The sequence below is a fragment of the Cricetulus griseus genome, assembly GCF_003668045.3.
Source record: "Cricetulus griseus strain 17A/GY chromosome 1 unlocalized genomic scaffold, alternate assembly CriGri-PICRH-1.0 chr1_0, whole genome shotgun sequence".
Taxonomy (NCBI): Eukaryota; Metazoa; Chordata; class Mammalia; order Rodentia; family Cricetidae; genus Cricetulus; species Cricetulus griseus.
In genome coordinates, this window is record NW_023276806.1 from 255,725,678 (window position 1) to 255,750,564 (window position 24,887).

The window sequence follows — 24,887 nt, forward strand, 5'->3', positions numbered from 1 at the left end:
TACCTGTAAAATAAGTTTTATTTGACTTTTAAAAGTCATTAATGTGAAAATTCCCCAAATCTGGGAGTAACAGTCTAGCGCCAAGGTTAAGAGGGGGCCAGGCCTCACCTGGGGCCTAGCTTGAGGCCCCTGAAGTCCCATCCTCCCTCTGGAGAGGAGGGTGAGAACAGCTAGCTGAGGGGAGCCCTGAGTAAGTCCACCCTTGTCCCTAGGCAGCTGGGCCAGGCCTAAGAGTAGCTGGTGCAGAGGAAGAGAGTAATCACCAAAGCTCTTGGCCATGAAAGAGAATGGTGAACACTGGCATGCTGGGCCTTTCCCCATGATCACACCTGGGTCACTGAACGGAGGACAGAGCCTGGGACTCAAATGACTTATTACCTTTGGAAAAATTAAGTATTCCAAGAGGAAAAGAAAACCAGGAGCCAAGCTGGCCAGTCGGTGCCAATGCAGCTATAAGATTTGGTGTGGATCCCATTTACATAGGAAACAGCCACCCAGGTCTGAGCAAAGAGTTCAGGAGCCATGTGTAGCCCCGAGAGGTGATAGCAGCAAGGCAGGCGGGCTTAGCTGAGTAGGGTGCCCTGTTCCTGCGCCTGCGTTAGGCTGTCCTTGCGGTGCAGGTGGTGTACTCCCATTCTCTTGGGGCTGCGTTGGGGGCGGCTGGAACTGGGGAGTGGCCAGGCCTTGCCATCAATATGGGAAGCACTTGGTCCTTCCTCTGTGCCCTCATTAGCAGGAAGCAGGCTCTGGCGCTCTTCCTCAGGGCTGACAGGCAGGTTCAGCACTTCCTCTTCCTCTTCCCTGGGAAAGCCAGAGTCAGGCTCTGTTGGTAACAGAAGTCCACTCTCATGGTGTGGGGAAGGCGGTGGGGCCTCAGAGTGACTGGGGGAGAAGTGTAGCTGTAGTTCAGTGAGTGCATCTCGTCCAAAGGCTGTGCGCTGGGCCACAGCAGCAGGGGGCGGGGTGCGGTCCACAAACGCACGCTGCCAGCTGGCCAGCAGGTCCTCCTCAGAGCTGGCAGAGCTGGCTGGGGCACTGAGTGCTGAGGGGGCTGGACTAGGCTGGTGATGGGGTGAGCCTTGGGCTGAGGCAGGGTTGCTAGGCACTGGGCTGCGGTGGACCCGCTCACTCCCCTCCTCCACCAGGCTCAGGGAGATGGCCTGGCGAGTGGCATAAGTACAGTTGGGCAGGGGGCTGTTTCGAGGAATTCGAATCTTATCCTCAGAAAACTCTATTACCTTCCGGCCAGGATACAATGGGTGTGGTGGAGATGGGGTAGGGTAGGGACTCAACTTCTCAAAGGCTGGCAGGGGCAGCTCCTCCTCTGGGGAGCCTCCTGCAGTACTCACAGAGCAGCAGTCCCCATTGCGTTGTGGAGAGGGACTGCCAGGGGCTGCAGGGCTGGCTGAGTCACCTGGAGCATCCCCACTCATGTCCACATGCACGAATACATCCTCAGCCAGGGGGCGGCCAGAACTGGCTGACTGGGCTGAATTGAGCAGGAGAGACTCGGGTTTCTCCAACACCCGGGCGATGACTGAGGTGGGCACCACGGCCCCTGCGGCCAGGCTGGAAGGAGGGCTGGGGCTGGCAGCCTCTTGACCATCACGCAGATGTCTCCTAACCATGTCCTGTAGCTCACAGGGCAGCTAGAATAAGAGAAGGGAGAGAGATGGGTGAGTCCTGCTGAGGACAATAGCCACCACTGTGTCCCATACACTCAGCTTAAAGCTTCTACACAACCTGGTATTGAACATGAAGATAGGCAGCTCTACTGCTAAGACCTGTGTGTACTGAAACACCTATCTCCTCTGTCTCAGGCGGCCTGCTCCAGAACCAGACTTGGGAGAGCTATAGTCACTACAGACCTAAAATACCTCCAGTTCTGCAAGTCAGCTCAGCCTTAGGTTGGAGGCAGAGGCTCTGACCCTAAGAGGGATGGGATCAGACGGCCTTTCTTAGTGTCATGGCTAATAGCTCTGGCCACCCCTACTGCCTCCACAGGCTCCTCAGACTGAAGAGTACCTTAACAGAAATACTAACAGAGCCAGCTCCAACACTAGTAACAGGCCCTCAGCGGCACCCAGAAACTCAACAGTTAAACAGCTCCAAGTACAACCCAGGGGCAAAGGAAGGAAAAGTATAAAGGGAAGTCAGAGGAAGCGGGAGGCAGAGAGGCAGAAGCTGGGCAGTTCTCAATGGCGGGGATGGTGCAGGGCAGGTGTGTCACTCACATCAGCAAACTTGTGCTTCCGGAAGTGGGATTTGTTGCACTTGAGCAGCTGCACAGCCAAGTTGCAGTCCAGCCGGTAGCGCTCCTGGAGACAGAGACCTTCTTAGAGCCCAGCACCCCCAAGGGTCTAAGAGGTAGCCAAGCTGAGGACAGCACATACATTGAGCTCCTCCAGCTTGTTGATGGTGTTCCTGGCATCCAGCAGCTTGTTTGTCAGCTCCACAATCTCCCAGTCCAGGGTCTTTCTGTCCATCTCAGCCTTCTTGATCTGAAGCACAGACTGGTGGTAAAGCCAGCCCAGAACCCAGCTAGCCCTCCCCCTCCACCACCTCCAGCCCAGAGACATAAGGCCACAGGTGCTAGGGCAGCCAAGGCAGACAGAGCAGACAAATGACAACAGACAGAAGGAGATTCAGCATTTCTCCTGCTCTGCGGGCTGCTCATGAGAGGGGGCTTTCTGAGAAGGACCTAGCGCCATGGGAACCCAGGACAGAGGCAGTCTAAGAGACTGCCCATCCTTGGAGGGAGCTTAAGGGACTCTAGGAACCAGCAAGGCACTAACACCTCAGAGGCAGTAGGTGCAGCCAGGGTCTAAGGCCTGTGTGAGCAGTTCTTTCCAGGATCAGCTAAGAGTGGGGCACTTATGAGATTAGGTGGATGGGCACAGAGGGAGCTGCAGGCTCAAAAGTAGACTTCTGGTCTTCAGCTCTTAATGTGGGCCTATAGCCTGGGCTTGCTGCCACTGCAGCTGGGCAGCTGAGAAGGCTCTGGGGGCTGCTATCCACCAGTGCATCTCCAAGAGCCATGAGCAGAACCCAGTGCTAGCTCTCTCCCAGGGTGGAGGCACTGACAGGGAAGAGTGGATGTACTCAAGAGGCAGAGGGAAACAGCCAGGGTCCCACGATCCCTGATATGGACCAAGGAGGCCAGGACCAGGAGGGAAAAAAACACACAAACTCAGACGCAACTGCAAAAATCCAGCTGTGGCTAAGAGAGGCCTGAGAGGAGAGTGCAGCAGCAGCGGTGGCAGCATGAGGGAGGGAAGACGGAGAGAAGAGAAACAGTGTGAGCATTAAGACAGTCCCGACTGGCACAGCACACTGCAGTCCCCTCCCCAGCACTGCCCCGCCCTACCCCCCCCAAGCCCCAGGGTGAATGGCATCCCCCTGGCTATGTTGTAGCACAGTGCCAACCAAACTGCTCTTCCCAGCACAGTACCAGTGTGTGCAACTTGTCCTCCAGCTCCTGGTTGGTCCGCTGGGAAGCTGTGTAGCTGTTCTGCAGCCTACAGAAGAACACAAGGCAGAGAGTCCTGGTCAAGATCCTGTTCTTTAGGCCCTACCGACCCTCTACATGTGAGTCTGGGAAAGTTCCTGGCTTTCTAAATAAAATCAGGTGGGAGCCGGGCGTTGGTGACACACGCCTTTAATCCCAGCACTCAGGAGGCAAAGGCAGGTGGATCTCTGTGAGTTCGAGGCCAGCCTGGTCTACAGAGCAAGTGCCAAGATAGGCTCCAAAGCAAAAAAATTCAGGTGGGATCTGAGACTCTTCCAGATAACCTCCCATTAATGGGGAGATAACTGGGCCCTTATTCCACACCTGCGGAATTTGTCTTTAAACTTGTCCAGTTCTTCACGACTCTGGCCTAACTCCAGTTCCAGGCAGTCTTGCCCTATTTCCAGCTCCCGCTCCAAGGCCTCAGTGCGTCTGGTGGCAGAGGCCAGGCGTCGGCGAAGTTCTTCGTTCTCCTGCTGCAAAAGTCTGGGGGAGGGGGACAGGGAGCCATCAGAGACAACTAACCCTGGAGCAGCAGACCAGACTGGGAAAGGACAGGGCAGGCATGTGGGTCCCTTTAGCTTCAGTCTAGCTGGGGAGACACTTTACATGCAGGAGCTCTGGCTTCAAGAAAGGCCTGGGTTGGAGGTAGGATGGGGTGGAAAACACTCCACTTTGCCCCACCCAATACAGGAGAATACTAGGTCAGAACAAAAAGGTCATAGCTCCCTACCTGCCTCTGGTTACCACCCAAGCCAGCAGGCCACCAAGCCTTACAGCTCCAGTTTCCCCATTTAACAATCAGGCTTCTCCATTATTAATATCTTGGGAATCCAGGCCAGCATTGCTGTTCTCCAGGGGGCCTCAAATGCTGACAGAAAGGCTTTGAGAAGCAGCTGGCACAGGTGAGTTACTCTGGGCAAGTGCTGGGCAAGAGCTCTTTGCAAGGGAAGGTCCTCAGCCCACAAATCAAGGAAAACCCTTTCCCAGGCAGAACACACACAACACTGAGCCCTACAAGACCCCATCCAACCTTTACCTCTGCCGAGCATGCGTAGTTCACGGGCTGCATGTGGCTGAGGAAGGCTATGGATACAGCCCAACACAAAAATCATGAACTTACTTAAAACTAACATTTTTCTGCAATTTTTGTTTTGTAATTTTGTTTTGTAATGGTTCCTGAGCATGAACAACTACAGGTCACAACACTGTGCCACAATGTCAGAAGTTGTTATGTCAGAAGGCCAGCTGTAAGGAGAAATCTGGTAGTACCAGAAGCCTAGAGCAGGAGTAAAAAGGGACACAGTGCACAGGACAGTGACAAGCAGAAGCCTAGAGCAGGGGACACAGTGCACAGGACAGTGATGGGTAACCAGTACTCACTTCATCCTCTCTGAGTCAGTCAGGGAGTCCTGGTCAAAAAAAGAGAAAAAGCCTGAGTCTCATCTCCAGCCACTGACCTCCTGGTTGGCTCACACTTCCAACAGCCCTGGAAATGGCTATGTCACAGAAGAGAACAGAGGCCCTCTAGAGATGAATGAAACCCAGTGATGTCTGGATAAGCTTACCATACCCTCTCCCATGCCAACCAGAAAATTCTAGCACCTCTTCCAATATCTACCCTTAATCAAGGCCATCTTCAAAGGGACCAGGTACCCATGCCATCTCTCCCCAAGAAGAGAGTACCTCTTCGGTGTCCACCAAGCTCCTCATGAGCATGGCACATAATTTCTAGACTAGTGAGAAGTCAAGGCAAACTATAGAAGTTGTGGGTTGCTGGCTGGTGGTAGCGCACATCTTTAATCCCAGCATTCAGAAGGCAGAGGTAGGTGGATCTCTGAGGAGACCAGCCTGGTCTCCAGAGCTAGTTCCAGGACAGCCTCCAAAGCCACACAGAGAAACCCCCACCCCCCAAAAAGTTGTGAGTTTTGAGAGAGTCCCCCACCCCCACCCCCAGACCCTTACAGAGGAAGATGGACAAAGCAGATCTTGGAGGATGAGGAAAAACTGAAGATCCTCTGGGGAACAAAATGCTATGGGGCTTTTGGTTCCTGAGTGTCTGTTTATAGGTTGTCACACAGTCTAGGCTGAACTCAAACTCACTTTGTAACTGAAGGTGACCATGAACTCCTGATCTTACTGCCTCCATCTTCCAATATACGTATGTACCACCAAACCATTTTGTGTTTTGCTTTGAAAACCCTGCCCTAACTTTCCTAAGCTCCTACAATGGTCATGACCCAAGTGCCAGAGCCCAGACAATCAGAGCAGGCCCAAGCTATGCAGAAGGAACACTTCAGAATTGCAGGCCATGAGTAAGCCGATGATGCAAACAGCTCAGATCATGGACTCCAGCCTGACAAATGGATTTGACCCTACTTAGCATACTAGTGAAGGCTTCACCTCACTTAATCTTAGTTGCCTCATCTATAAACCAGGGCCCCAAACAAAATGCATAAAAAGTTTTATCTAATGTTCCTTGAAGTACAATAAACAAATCATTGCATTTTCTCCCCATCTGAGACTGGGTTTGTGCACTGTGGAGCCGGAGGAAAGATCTCAGCAAGCTGAATAAGCCACCCATACTCACTAGAATGAGAGACGAGAGTCACTCAAGTGTCTGCCAGCTGACCACAGGCCTCCTAAGAGCAGGCCTAACATGGTTACCAAGGTAGCTGGGGGAAGGACCAGACTTGCGAGGGACAATGGAGAAGAGCCACTGTGGTGGGAAACAGCTAGAGTGCCACCTCCTTAGGCTCCCTAGGGAGGCCAAGGTTGAATGAGGTGTCCACCACAGAGGCCTGGAGTACAGTTTCCCATAGCCAGGGCCTGGGAGTCCAACAGGCTGGCTGTTAGAGAGAACTGCATTCTATGGGGCCAATTCTGCTGAGCCCAAAGACTAAGTATCCCTGGGACATGAATACACACTGGCACTGCCACAGTTGTATCCGCAATGTGATTCTCTCGCCTTAACCCATGACTAGCATTTCAGGCCTGAGAAGTCAGCTGACGTTAGCTTCAGGGGCTGGCTTCTGGCAGCCAGGACCAGATACCAGTCTTGCTGACCTCTTGCTGGAGCTGGGACACAGGGATTTCCAGGCGCAGCTCTCGATGCTCTGGAGGTGCCTTCCGGTAAGGTTTCTTAGGAGGGGTAGCACTGGTCATTCTGGAAGGTGCAGGCTTGTCTACCTGCCAAGAGAAGCCAGGAAGACACAGGCTCAATGATGTAAGACACTTTTGAGGGCCACCAAGACGGGTCAGTGGGTAAAGGCCCTCACTGCTCCTGACAAACTGACTTCTGTGCTCAGAACCCACATGATGAAGAAAACCAACTCCCACAAGCGCTCTCTCACCTCTATAGCTGAGGCATGTGTACATCTGTGCCAACCACTCCCTCACACACACAAAATAAATGGATGGACAAATTCCAAGCAGCCTTTGGGCTGAGAATTTTAAGAAGATGGCGAGAGGATATTCGCAGACAGCACCACACAGGCAGTCTGAGCCATAGCTGGGTCATTAGAAGGGCTGGACTTTGGTGCTAAAGATGAGAGCAAGAATCCATCAGAGAACAGGCAGGTGGGAAAGCAGGCCCCACGGTGAGCAGGTCTTGCTCTAAAAGTGGGGCAGGTACCTCAAGAGCAGTCCATACTTGTGGTCTCAGAGAATTGCAAAGCCAAATTCTCCTCAACCCTGTAAACTGAGGCTGAAGCAGCACCAGTTTCACAGAGCTGTCATGAAGACTGTATCAGTCCATAAGAACACTGCCAGGGCCAGGCAGTGGTGGCACATGCCTTTAATCCCTGCCTTGGGAGGCAGAGGCAGGTGAATCTCTATGAGCTTGAGGCCACTCTGGTCTACAGAGTGAGTGCCAGGACAGCCATGAAAAAACAAAAAAGAACAGTGCCAGATGAGGCTGCATTGCATGGTGGCCCCACTTTTGATCAAAGCACTCAGGGGGCAGAGGCAGGTGGACCTCTATGAGCTCCAGGCCAGTCAGAACTACATACTGAAACCCTACCTCAATAAACAGACATAGCCAGCCCTATACATTCATAATCCCAAGTACTGGGGAGGCAGAGTCAAGAAGGTCCTAAATTTGATGCCAGTCTAGGCTTCATAGTGAGACTGTTTACAACAAAAACAGAAACAGTGCCCAGCACTTAGGTAATGTTAAATATAGGCTTGATTTCCATAAACTGTGAACAAACCTTGAATGTCTGAGGATACTGACCCAACCCAGGCTCCTGGATGAGTGTCTCCAAGCTGAGAGCACTCTCTGAATACTGCCAACAAAGGTCAAGCCCAGCTGGCCCAAGACACATTCCCCTTTGTACTAGTTCCCACTACAAGAGAGCAGAGAGCACCTATCCAGCTTCTCCTTTTCACCAGTTCCCACTACAAGAGAGCAGAGAGCGCCTATCCAGCGCCTCACCTGCCAGCCTCCCAGAAGAGAACCAAGTAGGGGACACAGGCCTCATGACGACATACCATCTGTCCATTGGCAGCTCTCTCTACTATGCTGTCCTGGAGTTAGCTTTTGGCTCTCCACATCCCACAGCCCCTTCACTTCCTCTAGCCAAGAGTTCCTGAAACCAGAGAAGGAATGAAAGGAGACACCAGGTGTCAGCCGCTCGCCTGCCCAGTTTGCGACCTGGAGACGCCCAGAGAGCAGCAAACAGGGAGACTGCGGGACAGGGGGTTAGGGGAATGCAGCAGAGACAGAGGTATGAGGATCATTAGACTGGTGGTGGCATGGGTTACACAGTGAAGCCAACTCAAAACAGAAACAACTAAAGTAACTAGTATCCTGCCTTTCTCCAGACAACATCTGTGTCTACAAACTCGTTCATCATTGGCTCAACTTAACACATGCCCGTCCTGGGATAGGTCTGCTACTACTTTTTTTTCTGTTTTGTTTTGAGACAGGGTTTCTTTGTGTAGTGCTGGCTGTCCTAGAACTCACCCTATAGATCAGGCTGGCCTCTAACTCAGAGATCTGTCTTTCTCTGCCTCCTGAATTCTAAGATTAAAAGTGTGCACCATCACTGCCTGGCAGGTCTGGGTTTTTTATTTTTTATTTTTTTTGGTGTTTCAAGACAGAGTTTCTCTGTGTAACTTCTCTGACTGTCCTGGAACTCACTGTGTAGACGAGGCTGGCCTCAAACTCACAGATATCTGCTAACCTTTGCCTCCTGAGTGCTGGGATTAAAGGCGTGCGCCACCCCAACCCAGCATCTGGTACAGTTCTTACTCCTACCCATGTGTCCTGCTCATCTCCTAGGCTTTTCAGATTCTATAAACAGCTAAGAAATTTGGGGAACACAGATTGCAGATGAGACTACCAAGAGCCCGGCAGAGGAGCAAGATGACAATGGTGCTGGAGAGTACCCCCAGCAATGGTTCCCCAAGAGCTCAGAGACCCATTTCTGTGTACAGTGGTGGTCGATAAACCCTAGCAATGAGCAAAGGTAGGCCCACGGGAAAAACAAAACAAAACAAAACAAACCCCAAAGCTCAGCAATTGGGAGAATGGGTCTCAATCAGGTTGAGTTTGCCCCTGCTTCTCTCAGGGGCAACTGGCAAACGTCTAGAGACATTTTTAGTTTTCAGAATCTACAGAGGAAGAAGTACCATTGGAAAGTCAAGGTCAGGGTATCAATGAATCATCCTACCACACACAGGGCAGCTACTTTAACAAAGAACTGGCAAGGCAAAAGGTCAATAGTGCTGAAGTTGAGAGCTGCTGATCTATTAAACACAACTGTGGGCTGGCAGGGTGGCTCAATAGGCAAGGGTGCTTGCTGCCAAGCCTGACTGATGGCCCAAGTTTGCTCCCTGGCACTCACACAGTGGAAGGAGAGAACTGACTCCCACAGGTGGTCCTCTGACCTCCACATGTGCAATGCAGCAAGCATGCGCCTACATACACACACTCAAATGTGATAGAAAAATTTAACCCCAAATCTGGGGAGCCCAGACCCATGTTTCCAAGTCCAGGGCTGCTCTGGCACACTGAAGTGCCTGGGTGATATGCTTCCCCACTGCAAAAGCCTGCTCTATACCTATGCACGTGGTTGAGCCAAGTGACCTGCCAGGTACCTTAAGCTCCTTGGGAATTCTGAGAAGCACCTGTAATAAGCTGGGCTGCAGCATGGGGGCAGCAGGCACCACAGTGATCAGTGGAAATAGTAACCCTAGGTGGCTTTCTGAGCATAAAAAACAATCTCTTTCCACCCCCATCAACCCAAACAGAGCTGGGGGCTGAAGGAGGCCTTACGGGCTAAAGCATGTGTTCCTACTGTTGGGACATGCCCTGGCCATGATTCCTGTCACATTCCAGCAGGGCCTGGGGCATCAGGGTGGGGGCAAAGGAGGGTGGGGAAGCAGTAGTCTCCTTCCTCCGTAAGGTCCCTGGCCTGGGTTTGGGGGAAAGCTTGGTGTAGTAGCAGAAGCAAGAGCAGCCAGCCTCCGCCCCTTTGACAGCAGGCAGAACGTGTCCCCACAGGGCACAAGCAGCATGCTGTCAGGCTGACTCCCTGCACAGGAATCTGGGAGGGCCAGAAAGGACACCACATTCCTGGGGTGAGGGGGAACAAACAAGATACAACCACAGGTCTTCTGTGGCTGTCCTCCAAACAGTCCTAGAGTAGGGACTTCTGTGGCCTGAGGGAAGGGCCCAGAAAAGTTCCAAACCAGTGCAGATACCCAGGCCCTAACAGTCAAAGGTGTATGTGCGTGGGTGTATATGCCCGGAAAACAGGGTAGGACCAGAGCCATGGTCTAAAAGGGAGACGGCAATGGAGCTTCTGGTGATGGGAAAGTTCCCAGGAGCTGGCAGCTGCCTTGTCCCTTCTCTTCACACAAGCCAGCTCTCTGTGGCCTTCCTGTCCCAGCCCTCCCCCACCCCAGAGCTGAGGAACCCTCCACTCTGTAGTTCCTTGAGTGCTTTTTCCTCCAACCTCAGCATCCTCTTTACTCACCTGCCCCACTTCCTGGCATCGCTGCCACTCTCTTGTAGGCAGCAGGACACTTATGACAACAGCGGACAGGAGGGTGGACAGAGACACATCCAGGTGCGTGGTAATTCCATCAGTGGGCAGAGCTGCCTCACTGAGGCACCACATCCTACAGCTTGCCCTGCCTTGTCCTGATGGTAGGTCCTGGCTGCAGCTATGAGCGTGTTTATTTTCAGGCTTCTCTGAGGCTAGAGGCAATCTGGTTTGCTGGTTTGGGGGATGATTTGGGTGTGACAAGGACAGAGATAGTAAACACAGATAGGGACTCTAAGGACGAAGGTGGGGTTACTTCTCTATCAGACCCTTCAACGAATCAGTGTCACAAGGAGGGAACCACTCCTGACTAGGGAAGTAGGGACAATGTACCAGGGAACCTTCCAGGTTCCCCAGTCTTACTCCCCACGGCAGGCCTGTGCCACTCCCTGCCCCATGTTCATAAATACCAGGGCATGTTGGGACATCTGGGCCTTTGTTTCAATTCCCAAAATCTACTAAGTGCCCTGGAATCAACTATAAGGGAGAACACTGGACAGACAACGGGCCTGGCAGCCCATTGTCCTGGACGAGAGGACAGACCAGAGAAGAGTGAAGAACAGCTGGGTTTTGAGGCCCCGAAGCTGAGAGAAGGTGAACAGATGAATTAGAAGACATGAAAGCAGTTTCACCAGCTGTAGCCTCCACTGACCACAACTCCTTTATCTAAATGAAGACTTCCAACCCTGTTCTGAGAAGAGAAGGCCCGGTGGGCCACCATGAGTAAGCACAGCCAAGGTCGGCCTGTGGGGACTCATGGCCTCTAGTTGCCAAGTTGACTCTTCTGGAGGAAGCTCTGGCAATGAGCAGGGAAGAACTCTACTCCCAACTACCTGGGCCTTAGGAGGTGGGTCACATGACTCAGGATGGGGGCTCCAGCTTGTGTGCTGGGTCCACATTAAAAGAGCTGTGCTAGGTGGAGCGCATGGCTGAGCCAGCATGGGTTGTGGCTCTTGGGATGAACTTGCTGACTTGCAGTGGGAGACGCCCAAATTCCCTGAAGCAGGAGAAGTGGTTCTCCTCAGCCTCACCACCCCCACCCCAGTCTAGCTAACCTTCTGGCCTTCCTTCTTCACTATTCCTGCATTCCTGCATTCATTCTTCACTATTCAAAGTCAGTTCAGAAGAGACTACCTCATATCTGCTGGGGAGGAGGGTGATAGCTTGCTAATTGCCATGTTGCAATATGCCAGTCAATGCGGCCGCCTGTTGCCACCTGCCCTGTATTAAATACCTTCTCCCTGATTACAGCCCATGGGGCACGATTAGCTGCCTCCAGAGAACAAAGTCTACTTTCATTAGAAATGGGACTCGGCACACACAGCACAGAGAGCCTGCATCGCAAACCCACTGAGCAGCTGAGCAGAGTGCAGACAGATAAGAACAAGGCACCTGACCAGGAGCAGGCCGGCTAGTGTCAGTCACTCTAGCCAAGAGATGGGACTCATATCTGTCACCTTTTGTGAGTGGGTATGGCCAGAGGCTTCCACTGATGCTAGAGATCACTGCTCCGAGATGGATGGGATAAGAGAAACCTCTTCAGTTCCCTGACTCACTCAAAAACTACTATCCTTGTTCTTTTTCCAGCAAATGTTCCCAAGGCACAATAGCAAACAGAAGCCCAGGACCCTGGGGCTCTCTATCCCTCCTGCCATTCTACTGAGGTCCCTCTAAGGCCCAGCAAGGTCAAGCATCCAGCTTTCTGCCTATCAAGGACTCAGCGGTCACCATCGCCACCCCATCAATGGTACAGAAGAGGGAAAAGGACTGAATCCAATACGGATGTTGCTCTGTCTTTTCTCAAGTCAGCCTTCTGCCGTCAGAAGCCTCCTCTAGAGTCTGTCCAATCAGTGTGAAGTTCACTGACCCACGTCAGCGTCTACCCAGCCAGGCCATCTCCCATCTCCCTGCCACCCACCACACCGCCTTTAGGAAAGGACGCCATTTATCTGGTCTCAGATTATTTTGAAACCTACTGATAATCTGCTCACAGCAGCAAATGAACTAAGTTAATGGGGGACCTTGAGGGGTCAATGAACCGGACCTTTGGAATCTGGGTGGGGCCCACACTACACAAATCATTAAAGCTTTTCCTCATAATGCTTTCAAGAGAAGTTAGTAATCAAGTAATCACTACTGCTTTCTAAATGAAAGAAAAATCCAGCCCTACTCAGGAGACAGCTGAGCTATGTGTATAGCCTTAATTCCCTGGAAACCTAGCAGGATATAAATAGGTAATAAAACAAACACCAGTCCTTCTGAAAGCCCCCACCAGCCCAAATCACAGCATCCTGATCACACAGGAAACAAAGTACTGCCTTAACTTTCCTACCCTGCATGCCTTGGATATCGAGTTTCTGACCTCTTCAACCTGGGGAAGCTGCACATCACAGCATAGGCAACATGCTTGCCATACAAACCTAGATGGTTCTGAAGCCTCTGAAATCCAGGTTCTGCCTCCATGGAAAACCCCAAACACAAACCACTGTGTTGCAAGGATCAACTCTATGGCCAATGACCCACAATGCAGCCCTGAGAACTGCCCATGAAGACCCTCCACTCTGCCTGAAGAGAGCAGTCCTTAGCACAAGGCTTATTCACTGCATCCCCACCCCCTTTCATCTGCCTCAGCCCCCAGTTTCCGGCATGCAGCTGTTTCTGAGGTACATGAGCAAAGCCTTTAGCAATCCTGGGCGCGTGGCAGGCAGGCAGGCAGCCAGCAGCTCACAGGGTGGGGCCTGGGCAAAGAAGCTGCTCTGGGCTCACGACTAGAGTGAAGATGCCCGTCTGTGCCCAGACCAGCCCTGCCGCCCATCCAACAGCTATCCACGCCTCTGGGCAAGTACAACCTCACCCTCCTGGGATAAGCTGCCTGTAGCTTTTACCTGGCCCCCTGCTACACTCAGCTGAATACACTGACAGGGCTCTGGAGGCCCACAAGGAATCATTCTAACCACAGTAATCATGAAGCCTCAGAACTAGTGCTGCTGACCTGTGAGAACTCACCTGGTTCCCCACCTGAACAAACACCTTGTCTATCCACCTGGCCTCTCACCCAGCAAACACTTGACAGGAACAAAGGGGGAAAAGACTACTGATGATGATCCAAGCAAACCAAACCTCCCCAACAAAAGGAGTGCCAAATGTGCCAAGTCCATGGCCTGCAGTTGACTTGACATTACTCTACACTTCTAAAGAGAAGAGAAAAGCAGTGGCCCTGGCCAGCCTTCCTTCTTGCTTTTCTAGTCAGAGCCGAGCCCAAACTCCCTTCAGCTTACTACCTCCCTGCTAAACTTCTTAGGGAGCCTGGAAGCAACTAAGTTCCTCATATTCGCTCACACACACCCTTCCTTCTCCCTCTCAGCGAACAGGAACAAAAACTGCCTGAGAGCTTGTAAGGCTCAGGGCTCCATTCAGGCCAGCCTCACCTTGGGTGCCTGGAGACACCTGCAGGATCACCAGAGAGAACAAGGCAACTGATCTTCTCGGCTCCAAGTATGGAAGAAAGGGCCTAGGATAGCAGCTTCTCCATGCCAGGCAACACTCACCAATCTCCCAGGAAAGGCCAGAGCCTTTCTTGGGCCTAAAGAATCCAAAGTCAGGCCCTGCCCTGTCTCCCTGAGGCACCCTCCCTGTTCTCGACTAAAGTCCACATGACACCCTCAGTGGAAATGGGTAAGAGACCAAACTCCACCTCCCAGAGCAATGGTGACCAGTGGGAACTACACAGATCCCTGAATCTGACATTCAGTTTACTACTCTCTCTGACCAACAAGTCCCCAGAGCTAGGCCAAGGTAAGCCTCAATCACCCAACCAAGAAGATAACCTAGCCAGGTGGTGGTGGCACATGTCTTTAATCCCAGCCCTCAGAAGGCAGAAGCAGGCAGATGTCTGTGAGTTTGAGACCAGCCTGATCTACAGAGTGAATTCCAGGACAGCCAGGGCTACACAGTGAAACCCTGTCTGGGGTGTGTGTGTGGGGGGAGATAACCTAACATCCTATTCTGAGTGAGAATAATGGTGGAACCATCCGTATTCACCCTCTTGACAAAGGCAGGAAAACTATCTGGGGTCCTGAAGACACATCTCCACCTATCTCTGAGGCAGAGAAATAAGAACAGCATGGTAACTGAGGGAGAGTTTCCAACTCCTGGTTGCTAAAAGCACAGAAAAAAATGGGAACACCAATCAATTCGTTTTGTGGGAGATTGAGGTGTCCATTATGGAAGAAGGGGAGAGGCAGGAGTCCTGTAGCAAGCCATGTCTCTTCTGGCCATGAAGGGTGTGTGGTGGTCTGACCGAGACTGGCCCCCTTAGACTCACACAAATTAGTACTTGTAGACGCAAGTTTCTGTTCTGCCTCTGTCTACAAATACTTAGTCCCCAGTTGGTAAAACTGTTTGTGAAGGATTAGGTGGTGTGGCCTTGACCACTGGGGTAGGTTTGGTGGTTTCAAATGACTCCCGCCATTCCTAGTGTCTCTCTCTCTCTCTGTGTGTCTCTGTCTCAAGGTTGTGGATTAAGATAGGAGCTCTCAGCTGTTCTTTCACTCTGTCACCATGGATTCTAACCCTCGGAAATGGCAAGCCACATTAAACACTTTCTTTCCTAAGTTGCCTTGGCCATGGTGTTTAACACAGCAACAGAAAAGTAACTGAAACAAAGGAGGTATACCCTGCCCACATCATGGAAAAGAGGAAAGCAGGGACCCAGAAAACAAGACTGAGGGAAGGAGGCAGCCAGCCTGGCGGAGAATGAAGGAGAATGCAGGCTGCTGGTGGTACCTCAGGGCAGGTTAGCTAGCCAAGGTCAGACTCACAGGGTTAGTGTCTTCTCCCCAGTCAGCCAGCTCTCCTGGTTAGTGGTGTTAGCAACAGACTCATGGTAGACACCCTCCAGGCACTCCATATAAACAGACAGCTGAGTGTGTGAGCAGCCCAACTCAGGAGCTGCAAAGAGAGAGCACAAAAGACCAAGCTGCAGGGTCCCTCAGGCACACACTGGACTCTTGTCCGGGAAAGCACCTCCAAAGGACTGTGGGACTCTCAGGGTCTTCCCACCACCTGAAAGCACTCCCGAGGAAGACCTCCTTGCCAATAGTGAGCCCAGCTTACTGATCTACACAAAACTCTCTGGTTGGGCAAGAGAAGGCAACTATTGTGGGAGGCAGCTCCCTAGTTCCCAGACACTGCTGCCAGGCAGGCTGCACCAGGGCTCTGAACACTGGCTTGTAAGAATAAACCCTCCACAGCTGCAGCAACCATCCATCCTGGCCTATGCCAGCACAGTGTATCCCATCACCTCCAAGCTCCGAGGGAAAGAACTGTAAGAGACTAGCGAGGAGTCAAAGCTGTGACAAGAGCTGAATCAGAACACAGTACAATGGAGCAGTGTGCAGCCTAGCCCAGAGCTGGGTCAGTCAGGAATGGTGGCACACTGCCGCCTCACAGCTTCTATAAGGCCAGATGGCTTCCCAGGGAGCTCTCAGAGGACCCCAGAAAATGCAGGTGAAAGCACAGCCAGGCTCCACCTCCCAATACAGCAAGCCAGGACGATGCACCAACACCTTCCCAAGCCTCCAGAAACACCCTGGGGGAAGTGATATCTTCCTGCTTAGAGACTTGGCCGTCAGTGCCAGCCACAACAGTGGAATCTCATTAAGATGAGTCCCCCAGGGCAGCTGGACAGGAAATTCGCTTCCAACACATCAGGAAAGAGCAGAGGAGTCCTCATCCCTGCTTGAGAAGCCCTACATGCAGAGCTGTGATGGTGATGAGCAAAATGGGAAGTACCATCTCCATGCTGCCCCCACATGAGGGCCTGGCAGTCAGTCCAGTTGCCCAGGACACTAAAGCAGGAGGGTGACAAGTTCAAGGCCAGCCTAGGAAACTCAGACTCTGCCTCAAAAAAGTAAGTGTGTGTGTGTATGTGTGTGCTAAGGATGTGGCTCAGTAGTGGAGTGCTTATTCAGCACATGAAGACCCTGGATTTACCCCCAGTATGGCACCATAAAACACAAAGTGCCAACAGGTTCCCAAACTGCCCACTCAATGAGATCCCCATATTGCTCTGCCTACTGTACCCAAGCTTAAAAAAGCCAGCACCCGACTGGAGAAAAGACAAAGGTCTAGCACAGTGGTTCTAACCTTCCTAATGCAGTGACTCTTTAATACAGTTCCTCATGCTGAGGTGACCTCCAACCATGGAACTATTGTTTTTGCTACTTCATAACTGGTTTTGTTACTGTTAAATGGTAATGTAAACACCTGTGTTTTCTGATGGTCTTAGGTGGTACTTGTGAAAGGATGGTTTGACCCACAAAGGGGTCTGGACTCATGGGTTGAGAACCACTAATCTAGATAACTGCTAACTCTTCCTAAAGGCCCTGACCTTTTTCCTAGATGAGGAAGAAAGTCTGGCCACTGACAGGCAGCCTTCAGAACCCTCACCTACTAGAACTCCAAGCCAATAGCTAGGTCTGGTTTGTTTTCCAAAGGAAGAACAGCAGGTATGGTATGGTAGCACATGCCTTAACCCCAGCACTCACGAGGCAGATGCGGTCCAATCTCTTGGACCTTGAAAGTTCAAGGCCAGCCAGGTCTACATAGTGAGTTCCAAGACAGCCAGGGCTACAGAGAAAACTCTTGTCTCAAACAAAGAAAAGAGTAGAACACTGGGAATAATGGTGGATGCCCCAAATCCCAGTATAGAGACTGAGGAAGGAGGATCCAAAGTTAAAGATTAGGCTGAGCTAAATATGTCTCAGAAAAATAGTGAGATTCAATCTAGGCTGGGCTACAGGGACTTTATCTGAAAAGAAAAAGAAAGGAAGTCCTAAGAGCTGGACAGGTCTTACCAGAAATCTCTCATTGTTTTAACTGCTCAGGAAGGACGGGCTGGGTCACAGAGCAACCAGGGTTGCTCAGCACTTTCTCACAGGACTTAATGTGCCTGGATTCAGCTAAGGACCTTGCTCCTAAGTAATCAGAAGAAAATCCTCAACTCTCCCCTCTAGCAGAGGGAGACAGGTTAACAGTGACTCTGTGGCAGGCAGAGATGTGTAGCCAGACAAAACTGCTCTCCAGAATGCTACAAGTTGGTGGTGCATGCCTTTAATCCCAGCAGTCGGGAGGCAGAGGCAGGCGGATCTCTGTGAGTTTGAGGCCAGCCTGGTCTCCACAGTGAGTGCCAGGACAGGCTCCAAAGCAATACAGAGAAACCCTGTCAAAAATCAAAAAAACCAAACAAACAAAAAAGACAAGACCTAAAGGACAAAAAGGAAGTTTGAAGGAGCAAGAAGAGAGGTCCAGGAATGCAGGCAATGTACATCTGTGTGTACAAAAGCCCAGAAGCTAGAGAAATGAGCTAAGTCCAGATAGCTGTTAAGAAACTCATCTCCCCGGTATTGTGGCACATGCCCTCAATACCAACTTGCCGGGAACAGGATAGGCAAGATCTCTGTGAGTTCCAGGCAAGACAAAGCTGCATAGGAAGCCCTTAACCAACCAACCAACCAACCAACCAACCAACCAACCAACCAACAACCAACCCACCCACCCAACAAACCAACAACACGATATCTCTGTGGGTATCTATATTCAAGTGCCCATAACCACACATACACATAAAACAAAAACAAAAACAAAAACAAAAACAAAAACACACACACAAGCAAACTCTTTAACCAGAAGGTTGGTGGCACACACCTTTAGTCCCAGCACTCAGGAGGCAGAGGCAGACAGGTCTCTGTGTTCAAGGCCAGCCTGATCTACAGAGCAAGTGCCAGGACTACACAGAGAAACTGGGTCTTGAAAAACAAAACAAGCCTGGTCTACAAGAACGGTTCCAGGACAGCCGCCAAAGCCACAGAGAAACCCTGTCTCAAAAAAAAAAAAAATTTAAAAAAAATTAAAAGCAAGCCGGGAGTTGGTGGTGCACGCCTTTAGTCCCAGCACTCAGGAAGCAGAGGCAGGAGGATCTCTGTGAGTTCGAGACCAGCCTGGTCTACAAGAGCTAGTTCCAGGACAGCCTCCAAAGCCACAGAGAAACCCTGCCTCAAAACCTCCCCCCCCCAAAAAAAAATTAAAAGCATATCCAGGTGAGACACAAAGACTCAGCTTATCACAAGATTCTTCATACCTGATGAGAAGGCAATAAAGGGATGAGATTTGAATGTAATACTCAAATATGAGCATTTCAAGAGAAAACTAATTTACACAATGGTAAAGCAGGAGAACTAGTTCAAAACTTTCCTACCTTCACCCTGCAACCTAATTACTTGCAAAGATGTAACCCTAATGCAGCAGGTCCTCAGATTGCTACAACACAAAGGTTTACTCTTCTAAGAAAACGAGTTGCAGCACGTTTGACTCCTGGCACAAATCAAATCAATGCAAAGTATGTTACCCTGGGACATATGGCTTCTTAGACAATGGAGGAGGAAAACAAGACTGCCAGGTGCCACAACAGATAGAAGAGTTCATCATAGGGCCAGGCCAGACATCTCAGGGAAAGTCCACAGACCTGGGCCTCCAAGTCCCCTCAAATCCGGTTATATACCAGGCACGTGCCTACTGGCAGGGTAGAGAGTCACTTACTGAAGAAAAAGATGGCCCTGAGGGTGTGTTAAATAGACAGGACATGACTCAGAGAAGAGCCAGTTAGTGAAACCTGAAGCTGGCCTCTGCCCTCAGGCTGCAGGCTACCCCTGCCTGGGAATGGGAGAGTCACTCAGACCCTATACCAGGGCCTGCACCAGGCAGCACAGCTTCAGGACAGGAACATCTGGTTTCCATTTTCACCAAATGGGAGAGGAAGAAACTATTTAAAATGCTGCCAATCTTTGTAGGATGTTATTTTTAAAAGAATGTCTACATACAGACTATGGATTTAATACTATGACCACTTTCTCTCATGTCAATGACCAAAATCAAATGCCAGCCTTAATGTTTATGTGCAAACTAACACAAAGGAATACATCCCACTTTAGAGCATGTATCCTAGCTAGCCATCCTCCTGTCTGACTCTGGCCAGAGGCACTACCATGCCTGAGTTAGAATGGATCCCAATGTCATTTTGCAGCGCACAGCCACCAAATTGAATCCTGAATGAAAAGAACAGGTCTGGCTAACATGGCACAGTGGGCTTCCTCAGCACTGTCTCTGACTTATTATTTGTAAGAGTAAACGGAGGGCTAAGATGAAGTGTTGGGTTCCAGAAAAGACTTCTAAATAGCCAAAATATGTTTCCCATGGGTGTACATCTAACCTCTAACCAACAAGACAAAAACCACGAACTGAGAGACAGTTAAACAAGATACAGATAGCTTTTGGTATATTTAAAAGTTAACTGCACCGTATGGCACTCCGGAAGTGCTGTCATCTGGAAGCTGGGGCAGAAAGATCAATTCAAGAGGCCAAGAGGTCCTGTGGATTCAGTTCAGTGGAAGGTAGGGCACATGCCTAGTCTATGCGAAAGAGGCCCTGTGGATTCAGTTCAGTGGAAGGGTACATGCCTAGTCTATGTGAAAGAGGCCCTGTGGATTCAGTTCAGTGGTACGGCACATGCCTAGTCTATGTGAAAGAGGCCCTGTGGATTCAGTTCAGTGGTAGGGCACATGCCTAGTCTATGTGAAAGAGGCCCTGTGGATTCAGTTCAGTGGTAGGGCACATGCCTACTCTATGTGAAGCCCACAGTTCCAGAACCACATAACATGGTGTTCAGGAGGCTGTGGTTAGCTGGGCCACAGAATAACTTCATATTAATACAAATATTTTGAGTGGGGAGGAGACTGGAGATCGATCTCAGCAATTAAGAGCATGTACTGCTTTTCCAGAGGTCCTGAGTTCAATTCCTGGAACCCACATCAGGTGGCTCACAAATGTGTAACTCTAATCCAGGGGGATCCTAAACTCTACCTTCCAAGGGCACCTGTAGTCACATGCCTGTACCCATACCTATACACAGACACACACTATTAAAAATAAATAGATTTTTAAAATACTGATAACTTTTTTAGTCAAGAGTCTCACTATGTAGCCCTGGCTGGTATGGAACTTGTTAAGTAGGCCAGACTGGCCTCAAATTCAGAGATCCAACTGCCTCTGCCTCGTGAATACTGGGAATAAAGGTAAATACCTATACCTAGCCCCAAAATATTTTTTTTAATTAATTACATTTGCTGGGTGGTGGTGGAGCACACCTTCAATCCTAGCACTTGGGAGGTAGAGGCAGAAGGACCTCTGAGTTTGAGTTCAGCCTGGTCTACAGAGCAAGTTTCAGGACAGCCAGGGCTACACAGAAAAACCCTGCCTCGAAAAAACAAAACAAACAAACAAAATAATTAAATTTAAAAAGCAAACTACCTTATTTAATTCCTGAAGCCGGGTATCCTGAGTTCACATCCTATAGAGCTCTTCCACTTACTAACTGGGGACCTTTGAAAAAAAGACAAACACTCTAGCTCATTTCTTCATCTGTAAAATAGGATGGTATCTTCTTCATACAGCAGATAACAACAAAAGTAGCCAGCGCATGCAAAGTGCTTCCAACAGCATCAAACACAGAGAATGTCCTCAATATTTTCTGTTCTTACTGCTCAACAGCAAATACAAAACTTCCAGCCTCATAGCATCCCCCAACCCGCAACCAGGGTTTCTGTATTTAGGTCTAGCTGGGAAACTGTATCTGTAGACAGGGCTGGCCTCAAAATCATAGATCCTCCTGCCTCAGCCTGGAATCAAAGGCGTGAACTATCACAACCCACCCCACAGCATCTTAACATCACTTTACACAGCTTAATTTAGACAGCTTATTATCAAAAGGCTGCACTGCATCTCTACAGTATCAACCTGTCAGAGCATCAGTGGGAATCCTCCAGAGATCACAGGGTCAATCACAAGGCTTGGGGCAGTACTGAGATCTACGGGCATAACAATACTTATCAAGTGTCCGACAGAATCGAAGCACATTAATGTGTGAACTTTTACATCAACCCTTACTGGCCCCACTGAGCAACAAGAAACTGAGGTGCACAGAGCCATGCAATTAAGAAAGGCCAAATAGCTACAGACAGATCCAACTAGCAACCTGGCTCTATGTGTCAGTTTTTGTTCTTTTGTTTTGTTTTTTTTTGAAACACCTTCCACGTAGCCCAGGTCAGCCTCAACTATGTTGTGTAACTTGAGGATGATCCCGAACTCCTGATCTTCCTATTTCCTATCTCATTTCGAAAATGCTAAAGTTACTAGTGTATACCACCTTCAATTCTTTCAGCTGCTCAACATGATGTTCTCCCCCCCCCCCTCTTCTTAGAAACAGGGTCTATGTAGACAACACTGGCCTCAAACTATCAATCCTCTCTCTGAGTGCTAAGATTACAGGTATGTACCACCATACCTGGCTACCACTCAGTTCTAGCTGAATACAATTCCCAAGAATTCACATACACAAATTCTCCTCAAGGAGAAAAAAAAAGGTTCCCAAACTTTTAGAAATAAATTTACAGCTAAATCTCATCAGATCTTCAGGTACCCAGAAACACTGAAACCAGACTAGTGACACTGATTTAACGTGTTCTGTCTGGAGTAGACTTTGGGTAGGAGTATATGTGCAATGAACAAGACAGGATTAGTGAGTTTCTAGATCAAGCCAGACCTTCCAGTCCAATAATCACACAGATGCAAGTCCCAAAATAGACTTCAATATGAAACCTGATCGCACTGGGCAGAGAGCTGCACTCCTATACACTCAGCTACTTGAGAAGCTGAGGTGGAAGGATCTCTTGAGCCCAGAAGTCTAAGTCTAGCCTAGGTAATACAAGCAAGACTACCTCAAAAAAGAAACAAGAAAAGAGAGGGGGGTTTTGCTGGTCACAGTCATTCATGCCTGTAATTACAATACCTAGGAGGGAGACGAGCCAGGGGAAGACTTGCTGCAAGTTCAGGACTGGCCTGAGTTATACAGTAGGTTCCAGGCCAGACTGGACCAGAGTAAGACTATCTTCAAAAAACAAACTGGGCTGGAGAGATGGCTTAGCAATTCAGAATGTATATTGCTCTTGCAGGAGACCAGGTTCAATTCCCAGCACCCACATGGCAGTTCACATCTACTTGTAAATAAAAGGGATCTGATGCCCCCTTCTGACCTCTGAGAGCTCATGCACACACATGGCACACATACATACACTCAGGCACACACAAACCCATAAAAAGTAAATTAACAGGGGCTGGAAAAATGACTTAGCAGTTAAGGGCACTGGCTGTTTTTTTCTAGAAGATGTGGGTTCAATTCTCAACATATACTTGGCATCTTACAACCATCTGTAACTCCAGTTCCAAGAGATCTAACACCCTCTTCTGGCCTCCCAGGGTACCAGGCACACGTGTGGTACACAAACATATGTGCAGGCAAAACACTCATAAATATAAAATAGAAATAAATATATTAATTAAAATAAATATTTAAAATAAACTACTTAGGGCTAGAGAGATGGCTGGGGGGGGGGGGTTAAGAGCACTGACTGCTCTTCCAGAAAACCTGGGTTCAATTCCCAGCACCCACTAAGCAGTTCACAACTGTCTATAACTCCAGTTCCAGGGTACCCGACATCCATGGTAAAACATGAACACACATAAATAAAAAAGCTACGTAAGCCAGGCAAAGTGTTCCACACCTTTAAACCTAGCACTCAAGAGGCAGAGACCCATGTATCTATGAGTTCAAGGCCAGCCTGGTCTACATAAAGAGTTCCAGGCCAGCCAGAGCTACACAGTGACTCAAAAACAAAAACAACAACAACAACAAAAACCCTACTAACAACAAACAACTGCCAAAAGCCTACTCCCAACTCTGTGTTTGCCTAGGACCATACTCTGCCTCAGTCCTCTCTCCAGCATCAAGTCCACTATGCAGAAAGCCAAAAGGGCAAGTTCCATCATTTCTCCTGCCTTTATCTCATTGGTCCAACCACAAAGTAACATTTTATCAGGGGTCTCAAGGATAGAGTGACCTAAACTTTACCTAAGTTACACTAACCCCTTACCATGTAAATTCATCTGGGTTTCTTCCTATTCCCACCCTGTCTCTCACCTGGGATACAGCTCCCCCAGGACACACCCAAGGAACACTAGTGAACGTTTCTTACCAAAAGAAAAATGCCAAAGCAGACATCAGCTTTGGGTTATTCAGGAGGTGCTCATAGAAAAGCAACTAAATGTCAGTGAACCCCATCAGAACTTTGCTTTCTTATGGCTCGCCTTCATGTCTCCCACAAGAGGTCTACTTCAGGCAGAATGTCAAACTGACGGTGTGAGGGGGAAATCGGAGAAAAAAGGTGCATAAGTAGGAAACTGCTTCGTGAACAGGAATTTGCTAGAATACTTCTAGCCTGGTCTACATAGTGAGTCCCAGGCCAGTCAGGGCTACACAGTGAGACCCTATCTTAAAAAAAAAAAAAAAAAGTTTAATCGCTACTTGCTTTTACAGATGAAGGCAAGCAAAACTGTATTCTACACCACCTCTCAAAAAGCAGCCAGCAATCTAACCAAACACCAGCCTCAGGATCACAGTCAACAGACAAACTCTCTAGAAGAGCAACCTACTCGGATTAACTGACTCTCCCAGGGAGAAGGCCTCTCAGAAACCTGTCTTTGGAAACTGTCTTACCCGCTCAGGGGCTGGGCTGGGGCGAGTCGCTACCTCTTCTTTCCAAGCAGGCAGTGTGATTTCTTCCAGTCCCTGGGGCCGCTGGGTCTTCAGCTGAAAGGGGGCAGACACTGCAGTGCAGCTATGGAACAGCTGAACTAAGCCTGGCAGAGGTCGGCTCCTGGGGCGGCCCGCCCTGCTAACCCCAGAGCCTTCCTTTCCCCTCCCACCGGCCCGAGGAGTCAGGCCTCGGTCCCAAACTCCCGGTTTCTTGGCTCTCCGCGAAGTAACTCTTTTTCAATTCAGGAGTGACTGCTTCTCCAGACTCCGAACCACACCTATTTCTGGCTCCCCCTCCCCCGACACCGTCCCACCTCCTCCCCCAGGGCCTCCGCAGGATCGCAGGCCCCCTCCCGTCCGTCCGCCCCCATCGCTGTCTGCTTTTTCTTTTCTTTTCGCTTCCAACCGGCCCACATCCTCCACCCCGGAGCTGGTCCCTCCCTCCATCCCTACTCCATGCTAGGGTCCCGCAATGCTCCCCCAGTCGCGCCTCCCAGCTCAACTACTCAACACCCCACAACAAACTTTCCGCCGGGGCCGAACCTTCAGGCCGCCATCTTGCCGCGGGGCAGGCCGGGTAGGGCCAGGGCCGCGGGAATCCCCACGCACCAGGCGCGGCGCG

At 50.1% G+C, this 24,887-nt stretch overlaps 1 protein-coding gene across 8 annotated transcripts; it reads right to left on the reverse strand.

The window, feature by feature from the left end:
• Window positions 1-24,887, reverse strand: Tjap1 (tight junction associated protein 1). 8 transcript variants are annotated; one of them, XM_027389216.2, is made up of 12 exons: window positions 24,809-24,887; window positions 24,227-24,319; window positions 20,926-20,997; window positions 15,381-15,510; window positions 8,000-8,097; window positions 6,575-6,697; window positions 4,892-4,920; window positions 3,833-3,994; window positions 3,452-3,518; window positions 2,394-2,501; window positions 2,235-2,318; window positions 1-1,649 (listed from the first exon to the last, which is right to left on the reverse strand). In XM_027389216.2, the coding sequence occupies exons 5-12, from the start codon at window positions 8,000-8,002 to the stop codon at window positions 564-566; spliced, it is 1,662 nt and encodes a 553-aa protein (XP_027245017.1). In that variant the 5' UTR covers window positions 8,003-8,097; window positions 15,381-15,510; window positions 20,926-20,997; window positions 24,227-24,319; window positions 24,809-24,887; the 3' UTR covers window positions 1-563. The 8 variants fall into 8 exon arrangements, with proteins under 8 accessions (XP_027245017.1, XP_035306676.1, XP_035306677.1 ...); XM_035450785.1 differs by lacking the exon at window positions 20,926-20,997; XM_035450786.1 differs by lacking the exon at window positions 15,381-15,510.

Excerpts from the sequence above, each read along its gene's own strand:
- Tjap1 (XM_035450787.1), bottom strand. Across the intron at positions 4,921-6,574 it reads TGTCCCAGCTCCAGCAAGAG|GACTCCCTGACTGACTCAGA; the intron begins GTCAGCAAGACT and ends TTTTTTGACCAG. Across the intron at positions 3,995-4,891 it reads ACTGACTCAGAGAGGATGAA|ACTTTTGCAGCAGGAGAACG; the intron begins GTGAGTACTGGT and ends CCCCTCCCCCAG.